Genomic DNA, 17,129 nt, shown 5'->3' on the forward strand with positions numbered 1-17,129 from the left:
CAGGTGCTGCCCCTTTCTGTGTGCAATGACCACTGCCATCCTGGCTACAGCAGGAAAAAGAAGGAGGGAGAGAAATTTTGCTGTTATGACTGTGCTCCATGTCCAGAAGGAAGGATATCTGGCCAGAAGGGTAGGAGACAATTGTGCATTGTGATATCAGTCATCTTCTGTAACATATCATATTTGCTTTGAGAATGCACATCCCTTGAACAGACAACCCAAACACAAGAACACTCTTCCTTGTGTTATTTCCAGGAGCTGGTATTCAGATGCATACTGCCTCACTGATATCCGTATTCTGTATGAATTTGTCCAATCCTCTTTTAAAGCCATCCAAGTTGATGACCAGGTGCTCTTGGAGGAAATGGATTTTCTACATTGATTTCAATCAGGGTTTATATCAAAAATATCAAAAACCATCAACAGCAAACTTTTGCACTAAATTAGATTATTAGAATTATGCAGCTCAACCTATAGAAATATTTGAACGCCTCTTTGTTGTTTTCAGATATGGATGCCTGTGTCAATTGTCCAGAAGACCGATATCCAAACAAGGACCAAACTAGATGCATTGCTAAGGTTCAAAGTTACCTCTCTTACAAGGAAGATTTAGGGATCATCTTAGCTACCTTGACTATTGCTTTCTCATTGATCACAGTTTTAGTCCTTGGGATTTTTATCAAGCACAGGGAGACTCCAATCGTTAAAGCCAACAACCGGACACTCACCTACATCCTCCTCATCTCCCTCCTCCTTTGCTTCCTCAGCGCCTTACTCTTTATTGGAAAGCCTGGGAAAGTGATCTGCCTCCTCCGACAAACAGCGTTTGGTGCCATATTCTCTGTGGCTCTTTCCAGCATTTTAGCAAAAACCATCATGGTGGTGATGGCATTTATGGCAACCAAGCCAGGTTCTACAATAAGAAAATGGGTGGGGAGAAGATTGACAAATTCCATCATCCTTTCCTGTTCCTTTCTTCAAGTTGACATATGTACTCTTTGGTTAAGTACTTTCCCTCCATTCCCAGACACAGACATGCACTCAGTGAATGAGGAGATTATACTGGAATGTAATGAAGGTTCCACTAGCATGTTTTATTTGGTCTTGGGCTATATGGGTTTCCTAGCCATTATCAGCCTCATGGTGGCTTTCCTTGCCAGGAAATTACCTGACAGTTTCAATGAGGCCAAATTTATCACTTTCAGCATGTTGGTGTTTTGCAGTGTTTGGTTATCCTTTGTTCCAACCTACCTGAGCACCAAAGGAAAATACATGGTGGCTGTGGAGATCTTCTCCATCTTGTCCTCCAGTTTTGGGTTACTGGCCTGCATTTTTTCTCCTAAGTGCTACATCATTCTTCTGCGACCTGAGCTGAACAACAGGGAGCAATTAGTAAGGAAAATAAAATGAAGGCATATGTCCACCTCTTCATTCTGCAGGTGTCATGTCTATCAAATTCTCACACTGTGGCCTGCTAGGTTGCATTTTCCCCTCTAAATGCTACATTGTTGTGCTGGGGCCAAGTTGAATAACTGAGAGTAAATAATATATCCTAGAGAAAATAAACTATATGAATAAACATTGCTATGAAATTTATTGTGTCCATTTCTTAATTCTGCATATATATATATGGCTTTTATACAGCCAGATCTGAGTTCCGGCATCTCTGTAGCATTGCAGTGCCATTCCCAAGCATGACGCTCAGGGCTGCGGGACGGAGGAGGAGGATAGCATGGCGGTCAGGGCTGTGTGGTGGAGGCAGTGGGCAGCACAGCAATTGGGGCGGCAGGGGGAGGTGGAAGGCAATCACGTGAAGAAGATATGTTTTCTCCTTCAAAAAGAGCTCAACAACTTGGGTTGGTTTCTCCCCCTAAAAAAAATAATGTCAACAAGTTCCAGCACCTTTTTTTCTAGAAACAATGCCCTGCGCGCGCGCGCACACACACACACACACACACACACTTATTCCTTCATTGGAATGGGCAGGTATTGCATAGGTGCTATTTGAAGCAAACACCACTCAGAAAATGCTTGCAGACACATATCACTCAATGTATCCACCTTCTGTCTGCTAGCCCAGGCCCCTCCTCTCCAGGTGACTGCTACGTTATATCTAACATAGGTGACCAGGGTGGGGAAGCACCACAGGCAATGCTTCCCGTTTCACTGCTTGAGGAGAAACAGGGACTGCATCTGTGCCCTGTTGTTCTGCCCACCCTCCCATCTCTGCTGCTGGCACCGATCACAATTTCCAGTGAGATCTCACGTGATCTCACTGAACTCTAGTAAGACCTCTTGCTCACAGTGAGATCTCAAGTGATCATGCCAGAAATTGGTGCCAATGATGGCTCTGCCTCTACGCTGGTGTCAGAGGTGGTGGGAGAGGTAAGTTGCCCACAGGAGCAGTGCCTCAAAGTCTTCTGCTGTCTAAGGTGGCTGCCACAGCCAGTGTGGTGTAGTGGTTAAGAGCGGTAGTCTCGTAATCTGGGGAACTAGGTTTGTGTCTCCGCTCCTCCACATGCAGCTGCTGGGTGACCTTGGGCCAGTCACACTTCTCTGAAGTCTCTCAGCCCCACTCACCTCACAGAGTGTTTGTTGTGGCGGAGGAAGGGAAAGGAGAATGTGAGCCGCTTTGAGACTCCTTAAAGGGAGTGAAAGGCAGGATATCAAATCCAAACTCTTCTTCTTCTTCTTCTTCTCATCCCACTTCATGGGTGGGTTGGCCCTGGTAGGACCAGCACATCTTCACAGTTACAAGGCTAGAGTGCAGCATCAGCTATGGGAAAGGAAAGGGCAACCACATTCCAGAATGAACTGATGGCGATCCATTTGCTGCTTTTCTGTTCTCGAATCATAAATTTAGGTTGAAACCAAAACTCCTTCATAAATTGATGAAGCTTATTTATAACTGTTGAAAATGAGAATGTTCAGCCAAACGGCCTTGATGGTGCCGATACGTCTGGGCATATTTGAGGGCCATTGAAGCGAGAGAGGCAGAGCGGGAGAAAATAAACACCCACACAGAAACATACTATATTGGTCTAAACCAGACGAACTTAGAGGCTGTTAAAATAAACAAAGGATTAACATCAGATTGATTTATTGGAACTACCTTGACTAATTAAGAGAAGCAGCACAAATGTGAGATCAGAGCATGGGAAGTCAACCAAAGATTTATAATTAGGCATAAAATTTGGATTGTTTGATTATTTTATAATTTGGAATGTTTTTAATGTGGTTTTTTATTGGATTGTTAAAATGGAAAACTTAATAAATATTATTATCAGAGAGAGAGAGAGAGAGAGAGAGGCAGAGTGGGAAAATCATTGGTTCCGACTGGTGTATTCCTAAGGTGGTCCGAGGAGGGAGGGAGGGCTTGATCCCTATTTAAGGGACAATCTGCCTTCTCTGTAGCCTCTCCATTTGCAGCACCACCAGGGGCCTGTACTTACACTTACATCTCAGTCAGATTACAGTGCAGTGGGGTGGGGATCAGCAGCTTTGTAAGAAGGAGAAGAGTGTTTGCAGGGGGCCAGTAAATCATTGGGAGAGGTCTGGAGAAGGCTGGCAGGAGCCGGGAAAAAGCAGCAGAGTGGGCTGCCTAGAGAGGCATGAGGAGTTAGTCATCCTTACAGCTCCCTTTACTCCCCCCCCCCCCCGGCAAAACAGCATCTAAAACAAAAAGATGACAGTTCTACAATTCAGGAATAAAGCACAAAAGTAGTTTGATTCTTTCTCATTGGACATACACCCCTTTTATCGCCATGTAGAATAAATACAACAGAAATGGAACAAAAACCTCATTTATTATTTATAGAACTTAATGTATTAATTTTACAATCGTGTAGCATATGTGGGGAGAGTTCCCAAAAATAAAACACAGAACTGCCGAGATTGTGAAATCCGCATGGACCCAGTTCATGTGCACATCTATGAAAACCAAAAACATAAAATAGAGAGCTCTTCTAGCATTTATGTATTTCTTCGTATCAATTGTTCTTTGTTGTTCAGCTCAGGCCTCAGCAGAATGATGTAGCATTTAGGGAAAAAGATGCAACTCAGTAACCCTGCACTGGAAGACAAGATGGAGAAGATCTCCACAGCCACCATGTGTTTTCCTCTTGTGCTCAGGTAAGTCGGAACAAAGGACAGCCAAACGCTGCAGAAGACCAACATGCTGAAGGTGATGAACTTGGCTTCATTAAAGCTGTCTGGCAACTTCCTGGCTAAGAAGGCCACAGTGAAGCTGACAATGGCCAGGAAGCCCATATAGCCTAAGACACAATATAGCATTGTGGCCGACCCTTCGTTACACAAAAGAACAATTTCTTCTGCCATTGAGTCCATGTCCAAATCTGGTTTTGGTGGAGAGGTTGCCAGCCAGACAGCGCAGATGCCTACTTGAATGCTGGAGGAAAAGAGGACTATGGAATAAGCCAACTTTTGTCCCAACCATTTCCTCATCCTGGATCCTGGTTTGGTGGCCATGAATGCTAAGACCACAGATATGGTTTTGGCCAAGATGCTAGACAGGGCCACTGAGAAGATGGTGCCAAAAGCAGTTTGTCGGAGAAGGCAGGTTGCCTCATTGGGCCTTCCAATGAACAGCAAGGAGCAGAGGAAGCACAAGAGGACAGAGACGAGGAGAATGTAGGTGAGGCTCCTATTATTGGCTTTAACTATGGCAGTGTCCCGGTGTTTAATGAAGATGCCAAGCACCAAAGCTGTGATCAGAGAGAACAGAAGTGCAAAGGAAGTTGAAACGATTGTCAAAATGTCATCAAATGCTAGGAAATTTGGCGTTTTGGGGATGCATTGATCCTTGGCTTTGTTTGGATACTGATCTTCTGGACATCTGCGACAAGTTTCTTTGTCTAAAAAAAAAAGTGAGTGAAAAACACTGTTCTAGGGCTTAAGCACAGCCTTCCCAGGAGTTTGCCTGAGTATATTTCACAAGGGAAAAGGCCAACCTTTTTCTGGCCAAGATTCTTCAAAAACAAATTCCACCCATCATATATGCAAACTACCTACCTTTCCCCAGCCAAATTCTATCCAGATCTTTTTAATGTGTCCACTGATAGATGACACAGGGAAATATAACGTGGCAACAGTCTTAGTGGCCACTTGAGCGGTGGAGGCTGATGAGTGGAAGAGTGGTGCCTGGGGGACTGAAGCTGCTGATAGATCAGGTGACTGAGCTGCAGAAATTGGCGAGCGAGTGGCTGGTGGAGGACATGGGAGTATGTGAAAAAGCAGTGGAGGATAGGGAGAGGGTGGGGAGGTGGGAGAGCTCCGGACCTAACCACTCTCTCTGGGAAGTAGAGAAAATAGCCTTCACCACTCATCATAGGTATCTTCTAAAATATTTCCTAATCAAAAGAAAGATGGAGGGGGGAACTCTGCAATTTTTTGGATATCTGCTCAGTCCTCTCTAATTGAGAGAACTTGAGCTTATGCTCAGTCAATTGTGAATTTTGCCTCAGCAATTCAACAGTTTTGATCATATGGCATTATTGTCTTCTTTAATGATATGTCTAGCTCTCATTGACTAAACCTTATATATATATTTTTCTCTTGGGCAAAAAGGTTTGATACATCAAATGTTTTCTTAAGATTTTACCCTGAGCAGAGCAAATGTTTTGTGACATATGAATGTGTGAGAGTTTCTTATTACATACGTGTGTCAAGACCATTAAAAGTCCTGAGGTTTCCTAGAGAGGACTGAATAACAAACTCTTCTTCATTTTGACAGGGTACCTACACTGGGGAGACACAGATTCCTGTTACATTCATTTTTAAGCCATTGCATATTCCCAGAAAAGTTTTCAGAGTTGTTGCTTATTGAAAATCACACAGATTCCTGAGTGCTGCCTCATCATTTGGGGGAATGTGTACAAATGCCGACCTTAACATCCTTTCTCAGTTAACTGAGGTGCAATTACTAGTAATGGAAGGTCATTCTATGTCTTATAGATCACAAATCTGGCCATTATGGCATCAAAGTCATCTGGGAACTTGTTTATGTTAACATGAATCATTTGTCATTCCAGCAATCTTTTCCCTACTTGATTAAGAGAAAGGAAGTGCAAACATACAGTATATATATGAGCAGTGAGAACGAATATAAAATGCCATTATTTCATCAAACTTACAAAGCTAATTAACAGAAGCTTGCAAAAGAACTGGTCACAATTTACTGCAGTCAATTGTATTGCTTGGTTCATCTTAATGTGACATGCCCTACCCTTCTCGTTTGAGAACATCCCATCTGGACATGGAGCACAATCATAGCAGCAAAATTTCTTCCCCTCCTTCTTTTTCTTCCCATTGCCAGGGTGGCATTCATCATTACATTCCGAAAGGGGTGGTACCTGTCCAAAAAAGTATAGGAAAGCTTAGCATTAAAATACATCCAGAGAATTCATCTTATATCAGATGATCCTTCAGTAAAAAGTTCTGCCAATGACATTGTGCCTGTGTTCACCATGCATTTAAAGCACACATAAAACTCACCCACCCCAAATAACCCTGAAAACTGTAGTTTTTTAAAGGTGCTGGGAATTGTAGCTCTGTGAGGAGTAAACTACAATTCTTTTGCAGAGTTATGCAGCTGGATGTAACTGGAAACAATTGTAATATATTCCTCCCGATGAATAGCCCCCCTGTGCACTAGGTTCATGTTAAGTTGTGGGTGAACATATCAGACGACACAGCGATTCTTCAAACAGCTCTTGTTTATTCACAGGCCAGAACAGAACTGAACTAAACATTAGGAGGAACTTCCTGACAGTGAGAGCTGTTCGACAGTGGAATTTGCTGCCAAGGAGTGTGATGGAGTCTCCTTCTTTGGAGGTCTTTAAGCAGAGGCTTGACAACCAGGAGTGCTCTGATGGCATTTCCTGCTTGGCAGGGGGTTGGACTCGATGGCCCTTGTGGTCTCTTCCAACTCTATGATTCTATGATTCTATGAAGGGTTCAGCCAGCCTGCTTAGCTCCACTATAACACAGCAGTAACAACTTTCTGTAACTATCCAATTACTGAACTTTACTTTCAATACCTTATTTGCATATGTGGACCTGAGTGAAAACTATCTACAGTATCCCCCCGCTGGCCCAGGATGAGAACTTCAGTGCATAACAGTTCAGGCCTGCTCTCATTAATGAATGAGCCTTGGTTGCCCCTTTGGATGAGGTCTACCAGGAGGGAAACAGGCTGAGTATACATTTTGAGGGCTGCTAGAAACTTTCTTTTTTATCTGAGGATTTTCTGATTAAATCTTAATTGTGTATTTGCTCCTTCTTCACACTTTGATCCTGCTGCTATGCCAGAAGCGGATTTGGGGATATGCGATGGGTTCGGTAGCACTGGGTGAGGGTCCTGGGGGGCACCGCAGGGGGTGCTGAAACTGTGGTGCAGAATGGAAGATAAAAGGTGGGGACACTGAATTTTAGTGTCACACAGGTGCTGCTGAAATTTGAGACCCCTAGGCCCACCACTGGTCATGTATCAATATATTCTGCTACAATAGTGATTTGTGATTTATGCTTTAACTCGTGCATCTTATGTGCTTATTTTACTGTAAATCACTTAGATACAGCAGCTTAACGAAGTAGATAATGGGAATTTGTCTCCACTGGAATGCCCACCCTCCACATATTTCATTATTTTCAGCATACTCTTATTTGTCAACACAATGTGGCATTCCACTGAATTTCAAAGCTGTGCATTGCATGAACGAATTCTTCATCCCTCCTTAACATCTCTTAACCCTCCCACTTCACTGCATGGCAATGAATGTTGATACTTGAAACCTGATCCAAGTCTCTGTGCCATTCCAAGGGACTGTCCTCATCAATGGTCAGTTCTTTGCCCGGAGGGTTGTGAGGGTCCAGCATCCCCACTTTCATCCTGATGTAGGAATTGTTAGGGAAAGTGATCACGTTTGTAACATCAAATCCAGCTGCTAATTCCCCATGTTCATTGAGTGCAATTAAATCTCCAGCGCTGTTGTTGAAGGAGATCTGGTGAAGGAATGAGTGGAGCTTGGAAAAAAGAGAAAGATAAAAAATGTTGAAATATTAAAGTGGGGCTTAATGTGGGGATGGAGAAGCTGTGGTCCTCCAGATGTTTTCAGACTGCAACTTCCATCAATGCTCACCAATATCTGGAGGGCCAGATGTTGAGTGAACTTGAATTCCACTGTGAACTCAACACAAACTAATTCATCTTGTAAAGGGACAAATGTGAAGTGGAATCTGTTATTTTTGGACACATATTACTCAAAGTAACACTACGTCCTATTAAAAATGAATTTTAGAATATCTCCTTCTACAGGAGGAAGGAACTCAGCCCATCCGGTTCCACTTCTGCCCATATTTGAAAGGGATTTTTAAAAAATCTGTGCAGAAATTAAGTGTATTTTTTTAATGCCTTTTGACGTATGCAATTTTTTGGGTCTTCTTCCAGATGGAATGGGATGTCCAGAAATAAAAACAGTGATGACTCTTTCTGTTTTATAATGAAATATAATAAATATAATAAAACATCTGATGGACAGAATGTAAACAGGTGAAGCTTTCCTCTTTATTCTATTTCCATATAAGAAATCTCTCAACATGTTGATTTCCTGCCCTGACACACAACTGTTGAATGCATCATAACCTCGCTTCCTCCCTTCTATGCAAGTCTCAAGCCTAGGCTGAAATCCTGCACTCACCTAGACCATTGTACTGTAAGTTAACTAAATGGGTACCTGGTCTTTACCTCCTGCACAATGGGAGGCCTGCTTACGCCTCTTTCCAAGTTTTCCCATTTGCCACGGGTAGAGGAGTATTCCTTAATGCCCCCCCTTCATATGTGCTGTAGCATTTTCAAAAAATATCTCTTCTGTATGCCACACCACTGTCCTAAACCCAGGGCACAACAACTTGTCTGTAAGGAAGCGCTACCTTCCAGGGCTCCACGTTCCAAGAAGACAGTCTGTCCCAAGCCTCCGTTCTTCTGTTCTTGGCTCTTACTAAGTACCAGGCATGCAAGGCATGTGCTAGAGCATGGACAGCATTATAGATACTGTAGCTGTGGCCAGTCATGCGCATTTCAAAGAACGGTGTAGCAAGGCTCTCCAGCATCTCCTCTTCTGTGCATGCACTTCTGAAGAACTTAGAAATTCCCGAGTCTGAAGCAGAACAACGGAAAGATTCTGCCCAGAAATCACTGATGAAACCATCTCCATCTGCCCAGGAAGGGTTTACATTCCGAAGAAAGTCATAGAAATCTTGAATCTCCTTTGTGTGAATTGTGAAAGAGAGAGTGCCATGGAACATTCGGGTCGAAAGGCCAGTCACCATTTGAACTTTGAAGAACTTGAAATCAATTTGGGCTGTCGTGATCCACACCTTTGCGGCAGAGAGTTTATACAAAGGATATTTTAGTTGATAGGCATGGATTATTGCTACAGTATTTGCCAACCATGTAACTGGTGCACTTTCTCCAGATACAATAACAGCATTGGCTTTGCTCGCCAGAAAACCTGGGAGATTTCCGACTCGCTTTAAGAACATTTGAAACAGATCTTTGGAGTAGCGAGCATTTGTTGGAACTATGTCTGTGAATTCAGAACAGATCCCACTCTTGGAGAGCATTGACTCTATGACCTCCAAGAAATGTTCTCCACCTTCATCATCCTGGGCAATGAGACCGACCCATTTCCATCCAAAATGCAAAAGCAGTTGGACGATTCCTCTGTACTGAAAATCTTCACTAGGAACCATTCGATAAAAGGAAGAGGACTTGGTTTGGTAATTAACTGCTGGTTGAAAAGAGCCATATGAAATCTGAAAAACAAAAGCCAGGCAGTACATACAGAGTGGAAACAGCAGCTCATACCGATTTCATTTATCTAAATATTTCCATACTGTGCAATTTTATATACCCACAATTTACTTATTTTTAAGCCACTGTTTCCTTTTACAAACCTGCACAAAATAAACATATGGTATCTTTTCCTTGAGCTATTCAGTCCTATTTTCTATGTGTATGATGCACATTTTTGGGACTTCTTCCATCTTGTTCTCATAGTTGGATACCCATATTATTTTATTTTGATCATTTCTACCTCACTTTTAAGTAAAAAATGCTTCCAGAGTGGGCTTACATACAGTCAACTAAAACAAGAGATTCCATGATGCAAGTCCACGTCATTCAGACCATATTAATTTCCTTTCTCATTACACCACTTCCATAACTAGGAATCCTACTAGAAAGAGAGTATCAAGAGAAGTCCCCATCTCTCTGCTTCTCAGATCCTACCTGCGGAATCTTGAAAAGACCTAAGATGTCTGCCATGCGTGAAGATGTATCAGAGCTGAATCCACCTATGACTCCTATTAAATTTTCCTGGGTGCCACATTTGTAGTTGGGGATGAAGTGATGTGATTTGAAGAGTAGGTCCATAGTGGTGCGGTAGGTCATCTTTGAATCAGTATAGCTGTCGTAGATGTGGAACCCGAGGGTGACATTGGGCAAGATCCTGGGATTCTCATTGATCTCATCAACAGCAAACACCAAGGCAAGGATGTGCTGGTAGAACTTGGTCACTATGCTGCAAATAAAGTGACTTTCACAGGATAATGATGCATTGCACAAAATATCTCATCACAGCATTCATCTCCTCACAGTACTCTTCTTCAGTATTCAGCTACCTGACTATAAGAAGATGATAGAACCAGAAAAGTTATTCACCAGTTAAGTCCTGTTGGGAAGAAGGGGAATGTGTTGGGGCTAACTTTTGCTCCATTGCATTCTTGGAAGCTGCTTTCTTCTGAGTCCCTCTATTTCACCATTGTCTGTCCAAGAGGAAGGGGAACTTGTGGCCATTGAGATGACACTGGGCTCCCAATTCTCGTCAGCCACAGCCACCGTGATTAATGAACAGGGAGGACGGGGCTGGAGTCCAGCAGCAGAATAAAAACTACAGGCTCCCTAGCCCTGGTCTGTTCTATCAGGTGCTCAAAAAGTTTTAAAGAGGATCATTTCCCAACTCTACTGACACCACCTTGCCCTGTATTAGGAAATTTCTGCACGTAAGGCATGGGGTGCTCTACTAGTGAACTGTTTGCTGACATGATTCAGACTTTTCTTTAGCCATTTCTGTTTTCATGACACAAATGGATCGTTCAAAGGAGCCACTTGATATTCTAGGCTGGTGTTTGGCAGCAGTTTCTGTTTGTTCTGTTATGTTCAAGTTTTCTCTGGAAATAGGTAGTCAATGGGGACAAAGTATGGACTGGCATTTGTCACTCTGCTCATTTCTCTCTCTCTCTCCCTGTACTTTCTAACAAGTACAGAATAGTAGAAGTGCTGCAGAGACTCTCTCCCCACACCAGTGTGGCTCAAGTTTACCTTAATGGAGTGAGAAAGGACAGGGCTGTGGGGAGGTTGGGGCTATATGGACACACCAGCAGGACACTCTCTTTCTCCCACAATTGTGTCTCAGTCTCAGTCAGTTTTATTGCACATAGCTAAAGGCTGCCGCAATGTACACAGAATTATTTGACAATTAAATATATATATACTGAATTGATAAAAAAGACTTAAAACATTTATATTATTAAAACATTATGTACTCTAAACAGAACTATAAAAGTACCCCAATGTACAAATAAAAACATTAAACAATAAAATTCATAAGCTAAAATCATCACATGGTCACTAATGTTAAAAACAATATCAATTAATACAGTGTGCAATTTATACTCAGAGTGTGGTGACAAAAATAGAGCATAGCCTGAGGTAGATAGATAGGATCAAATGAATTCATCTCCTTTACAGTTAATGGCTACCTTGGCTATATAATTTGCTCTAATTTTCCTAGCAGCAGTTGCAAAGAGTGCTACACGCCAGGTCACATACTTATCTGTGTCTGTGAGGAGATATAAAATCATGTCAGAGGGGTTCTGACCAGGGGACCTTGTCATTATAGGTACTAAAAATCTTTTTCTTGCATCATTATATAAAGGACAGCGCAAGAGATAATGCATAAGGTCCTCTACTTCAGAACATCCCCTAATGCAAACACGTTCTTTTTTTGGTATGCCTCTGTGTCTCCCATCTCTATAAGCAGAGCTTATTGTATTTAGTTGTAGCTCTGTAAAAGCTTTTCGAAGTTGGGCAAAAGTCAATTCATTAAAATAAGATATGTGTTCATTGGCCTCTCTAAGTTTAAAATATAATGGGGTGCATGTAGATGTGCACATAGAGTGCACAATTGTGTCCATACCAGCACCCTATCTCACTCCAGCCCTGTCCATTCAAGGTGCAGCCATTCAATTCATTGTTTTTCCTGAATTTCTGCCATCTTTCTCTCCTCTGTCTGTCTGTCTGTCTGTCTCTCACACAAATTTCTGTCTCACCCTCTTTTCTTTCAATTTCCTCCCCTTTGACACCCATCTACAATTAGGTGAAAGGTTGCAAATTGCCTACTCCTGAAATACAGAACTTTATAAGTTCAATGTGCTTGAATGTGTACAATTTTCATAAAATAAGAATGCATATATACAAAAATACATACATATAAGAGATAAGAATAATTGGATCATCAAAGGATAATGTTTCCAAATGCCCAACGGACCATAAAGGCACAGTTTAAACTCACTGATGTTTGAGAATTTCATTTTCTTCTCAACCAGTGGTTCTTATCCACCCACCCACCATTTTTGAAAAATTCTAATATCTTTTCAAAGCAGTATGACCTGCAGTTGTCCATGCATATATAAAGACTAAACACCACTAAAATAAAATGACAGGCAGTTTTCTTACGTTGGGGTGCTGGCTATCGAGACCCGAGAAGGGTGCACGTTGAATACAATTTCAGGGGAAAAGTAATGCATAAGAGATGCCATCCCACCAATGAGGAGATCACTTGTCTCATACCAGTCATGTGGAACATGTACTGGATTACTTCCGACACACTTACTGGTATGTACTTTGAACACCATGTTTGGGAGGAGCAGGAGCACGAGCAGGAGCAGCACCAACATCTGGATGGAAAACCTCCTTCTGCAAACGAGGCTCCTGTCTTTCTCAGGTCAAAACATCATTCTGACCACCAGCCTGATTTCAGTATTACGTCTTGGATGGAAACAGACTCTGCCAGTGCACTTCATCATCTACATTGTCAAGGGACAAGATCTGAAGGATATACTATATGCAATGAAAGAAGAAACTGACAGATCCCCCTCTTAAGCCTAATCTTGGCTGCATCAGAAGCAATACAGTACTTATAACCATTCCAGGCTTGCTTGTTGATTCCCCCCCCCCCCGTAGCTTCCAAGAAAGCTGCTGGAGCTTTGGGTCAATTACAGTGATTCAAATAATGACAGGGGAGATAATTACTTCTCCAATTTGTTGACTCAATGGTAGTAGAACTTCCAGAGCAAACATCCTTCTCCCATAATAGTTTGTCTGTTTCTTTATATTGTATAATAGAATCATAGAGTTGGAAGGTACCCCAAAGGCCATAATGTTCACCCCAGCCTCTGCAGAGAATCCACTGCTATGCAATTCCTTCTACTTAGGTGGATATTCATCCTCTGCTTACAATAACCTAACAAAGGAAAGTTACAGATAGGTAGCCGTGTTGGTCTGCCATGGTCAAAACAAAATAAAAAAATTCCTTCCAGTAGCACCTTAAAGACCAACTGAGTTAGTTCTAGGTATGAGCTTTCGTGTGCATGCACACTTCTTCAGATACTTCTTCGTATCTGAAGAAGTGTGCATGCACACGAAAGCTCATACCTAGAACTAACTCAGTTGGTCTTTAAGGTGCTACTGGAAGGAATTTTTTTATTTTGTTCTAACAAAGGAAAGTCTACCTCCCTCTGAGGAAGGCCATTGGCCCAGTAGTTTTTGCCTTCAGAAATCTCTTCCTGATGTGCCACATTTAGCAGATGGATCTGGTTGATTCTGGTGTTACATAATGTCAGATGATGAAGCTACAGGGAAATCCCAGTTAATCCATTAGTATATGATTCCACAAATCATCAAAGAAGTGGTGTCCTAGAAATGTCAGTGCCACAATACACCTTGGACAGAGCAACCCTAAATATAAAAACCAGCATAATTAAAGATGACATAAACTATCCCTATTCCAAACTTCATTCTGGAGCCTCTGGGAGGGGTGACTGCCAACTAAACTGATAAATGAGTGTAAGCCTAAATTTTCATGTCCAGGCCCTAGGTACTATGACCCAACTGAGTGGGATTTGAAACAGATGTAAGTCTCTCTTTGTCCTGCCATGTTCGCCTCGCCCCCAGAACACTAATGGGGTTTATTTGTTTATTTCATTTTATTTACACCAGCATGAATTAATTTACTTTAAATTATCCAGGATGAGCTCTGGATGAATCAGGATGAGGAACCTGCACTGGCATTTTCCACTGAGCAATCATGGACAACTTTTCAGATCAGCCTCAGCACCTGAGAACTGGTGTCATGGTCTGGGTTACAGACAGTCGGAGTCCCAGCTTGGTACGTTGGGACCTGGGTAGAGGTCGGGAAGCAGGAATCAGCAGTCCATGGTCAGCAATCCAGGGGTTAGGAAGCCAAGAGCCCACAAATCAGGAAAGCAGGGGTCAGGAAACCAAAGCACAGCTAGGTGGGTAGCGTGTTGCTGTGGCAAAGAACCAGAGGGAAATGCTGGTCTTATATACCCCTCTCAGCCCTTGCCACCAGGTGCTACGAGTCTTCTGTCAAGGCGCACCTGTGCGGCAAACTCAGGAAGGCCCCAATCCTGTGAGGCCCTACCAGTCACAGGGCCTGGCTCCTGCACGCACTTCTGACAACTGGTAAGTGGCCAATATATATCCTATTTCTAAGACAGTTTGTGTTTGGTCATTATTTTAAATTTTTTCAATGTGTGTATGCATGCAAGCACATGTGTGAACAATTGCAAATGTCAGTGTGGTAACAGAAAGTGTGAATCAAAGCACTTTCAGAAAAATTGACCAAGGAAGCTCAGGCATTAGCTGGAAAGAGAGATGAGGATGATTTCATAGAGGCATTGTATCTTTATTGTACATTGAAGGGGACAATGTTTGTTTTTGTTTTTTACCTATGTCATTTTAAACTCTGATATGAATGGGTGTATTCTTAGTTTTAGATTTTGATTTATGAGGAAATTGTTTCCCATTTGGTTGTGTATTTTTTTGATGTGGTTTATTTATTGTTTATGACTTTTGTAATTATGTAAATCTTGTTATGCTGTAAGCCGCCTTGAGCATTGTTTTTTTAACTGTGGAAAGGCGGCATACAAATAAAAAATGATGATGATGATGATGACATCACTCAACAGTGGCAACCACTGGATTCACACTTACAACTCAGGAATAATGTTCCCCATTTTAACCATTATATATGGGGAGGGGAGAGGGATATCTGTTGTGGGAGGGGATAAATGTATGTGTACTTTATCTCATTTATTTCTTTTTAACTATTAGATGTTCTTTGTTGTTCAGCTCAGGTCTCACCACAATGATGTAGCATTTAGGGGTAAAGATGCAGCCCAGTAACCCAGCACTGGAAGCCAGTATGGAGAAGATCTCCACCACTACCATGTCTTTTCCTCTTGTGCTCAGGTAAGTTGGAATGAAGGTCAGCCAAACACTGCAGAAGACCAACATGCTGAAGGTGATGAACTTGGCTTCATTAAAGCTGTCAGGTAACTTCCTGGCTACGAAAGCTACAGTGAAACAAACAATGGCCAGGAAGCCCATAAACCCCAAGACGCAGTAGAACATAGTGACCGACCCTTCATTGCATAAGAGCACAATTTGATCAATCATTGCGTGTGTATCTCTATCTGGAAAGGGGGGAAACATCGCCAGCCAGAGAGCACAGATCCCCACTTGGATGTTTGAGCAGGACAGAATGATGGAATAAGCCGATCGTTTCCCCACCCATTTCCTCATCCTAGATCCTGGTTTGGTGGCCATGAAGGCTAAAAGCACAGATGCAGTTTTGGCCAGGATACTAGAGATGGACACACAGAAGATGATACCAAAAGCAGTTTGTCGGAGAAGGCAAGTCACCTCATTAGGCTTCCCAATGAACATAAAGGAGCAGAGGAAGCAGAAGAGGAGGGAGATGAGGAGAATGTAGGTGAGACTTCTGTTGTTGGCTTTGACTATGGCGGTGTCCTGGTGCTTAATGAAGATGCCGAGCACCACAGCTGTGAGCAGAGACAACAATAGTGCAGAGGAAGTTGAAACAATGGCCAAAGTGTCACCAAATGCCAGGAAGTTTGGCATCTTAGGAATGCATTGATCCTGGCCTCTGTTTGGATATTGGTCTTCCGGACAACTGACACATGTTTCTTCATCTGAAAAAGAATGCACGATAATGTAAGAACCAGAATGGTTCATGCTCAAGAACAGAAACCCACCTTGTGTTTTTACTCATGGAGTGTTTCAAATTCTTCTGCCCAAAGTGCATCAAGTAGAAACATCATGGAACATATCTGGTTTGAAATATAGTTTTCTCCTGGTGTTCAACAAAGTTAGTCTTAAAATAAAAAAACACTGTTAAGTGAAATGATACAACCATTCTGGCAGTAGTTCAAAATTGTAGGAGTCAACAAAGAAATGTGTATTGGGTCTGTCACATCAAACTCTCCCCAGACTGCCTCATTTTTATTAAAATAAAACCAAGTCTGATTCATCTCCTGATGTTTTATTTCATGGCCATCTAGTCTGACTTCCCTAGTTTTAATAAGATGTACAAAACACATTTTATCTGAAATTTATTTTTTTATTATCCTTAATAAAGAATAATTTAAGTAGACATATGGAAATAACTGAAGTATGTACTGTATGCCCCAGTCTCACATTATGGTCGGGAAGGAGGTGATTTTGCAATCAGCGTTTATTTAGGGACAAGAGGAAAGTCTGACTAAGGGTCGTTTTTGCTGCACAGAAAAGGAGATCACAGGATGCAAATAGAAATAATACCAGATTCAAAATGCATAGAACATAGACTAAATATGAATTGGAGATAAAAATCAAAAACTTGTTGATAATGAATCTAATTTCTAATAATATTTTAATTCAAAATGAGTCTTAATATTATGTTGAA

General features: G+C 42.0%; 5 protein-coding genes across 5 annotated transcripts in view; 1 reads left to right on the plus strand and 4 right to left on the minus strand.

Annotated features, from left to right (window-relative positions):
• The window catches only part of LOC309329717 (vomeronasal type-2 receptor 26-like), a gene marked incomplete at both ends in the record, with an annotated part of 35,206 nt that extends 33,796 nt beyond the window's left edge, over positions 1-1,410 (plus strand). Inside the window, 2 exons of the mRNA XM_081840730.1 lie at positions 4-130; positions 509-1,410. Of these exons, the coding sequence (XP_081696856.1) occupies positions 4-130; positions 509-1,410 (1,029 nt within the window). The remainder of the gene's footprint in view (positions 1-3; positions 131-508) is intronic.
• METTL25B (methyltransferase like 25B) overlaps positions 1-17,129 on the minus strand; it is a 492,409-nt gene that overhangs the window by 341,166 nt on the left and 134,114 nt on the right. The window lies entirely within an intron of this gene.
• The window catches only part of LOC309329710 (vomeronasal type-2 receptor 26-like), a gene marked incomplete at its 5' end in the record, with an annotated part of 190,674 nt that overhangs the window by 154,558 nt on the left and 18,987 nt on the right, over positions 1-17,129 (minus strand). The gene's annotated exons all lie outside the window — the stretch shown is intronic.
• On the minus strand, positions 3,973-12,900 carry LOC309329718 (vomeronasal type-2 receptor 26-like; the record flags this gene model as incomplete). The annotated part of the gene is made up of 5 exons (XM_081840731.1): positions 3,973-4,874; positions 7,806-8,043; positions 8,950-9,834; positions 10,310-10,601; positions 12,818-12,900. 5 exons carry the CDS (start codon positions 12,898-12,900, stop codon positions 3,973-3,975), a joined length of 2,400 nt encoding a protein of 799 aa, XP_081696857.1.
• On the minus strand, positions 15,476-16,426 carry LOC309329719 (vomeronasal type-2 receptor 26-like; the record flags this gene model as incomplete). The annotated part of the gene is made up of 1 exon (XM_081840732.1): positions 15,476-16,426. The coding sequence occupies exon 1, from the start codon at positions 16,418-16,420 to the stop codon at positions 15,476-15,478; it is 945 nt and encodes a 314-aa protein (XP_081696858.1). The 5' UTR covers positions 16,421-16,426.

Source organism: Podarcis erhardii (assembly GCF_964252035.2).
Source record: "Podarcis erhardii genome assembly, chromosome: 15".
NCBI lineage: Eukaryota > Metazoa > Chordata > Lepidosauria > Squamata > Lacertidae > Podarcis > Podarcis erhardii.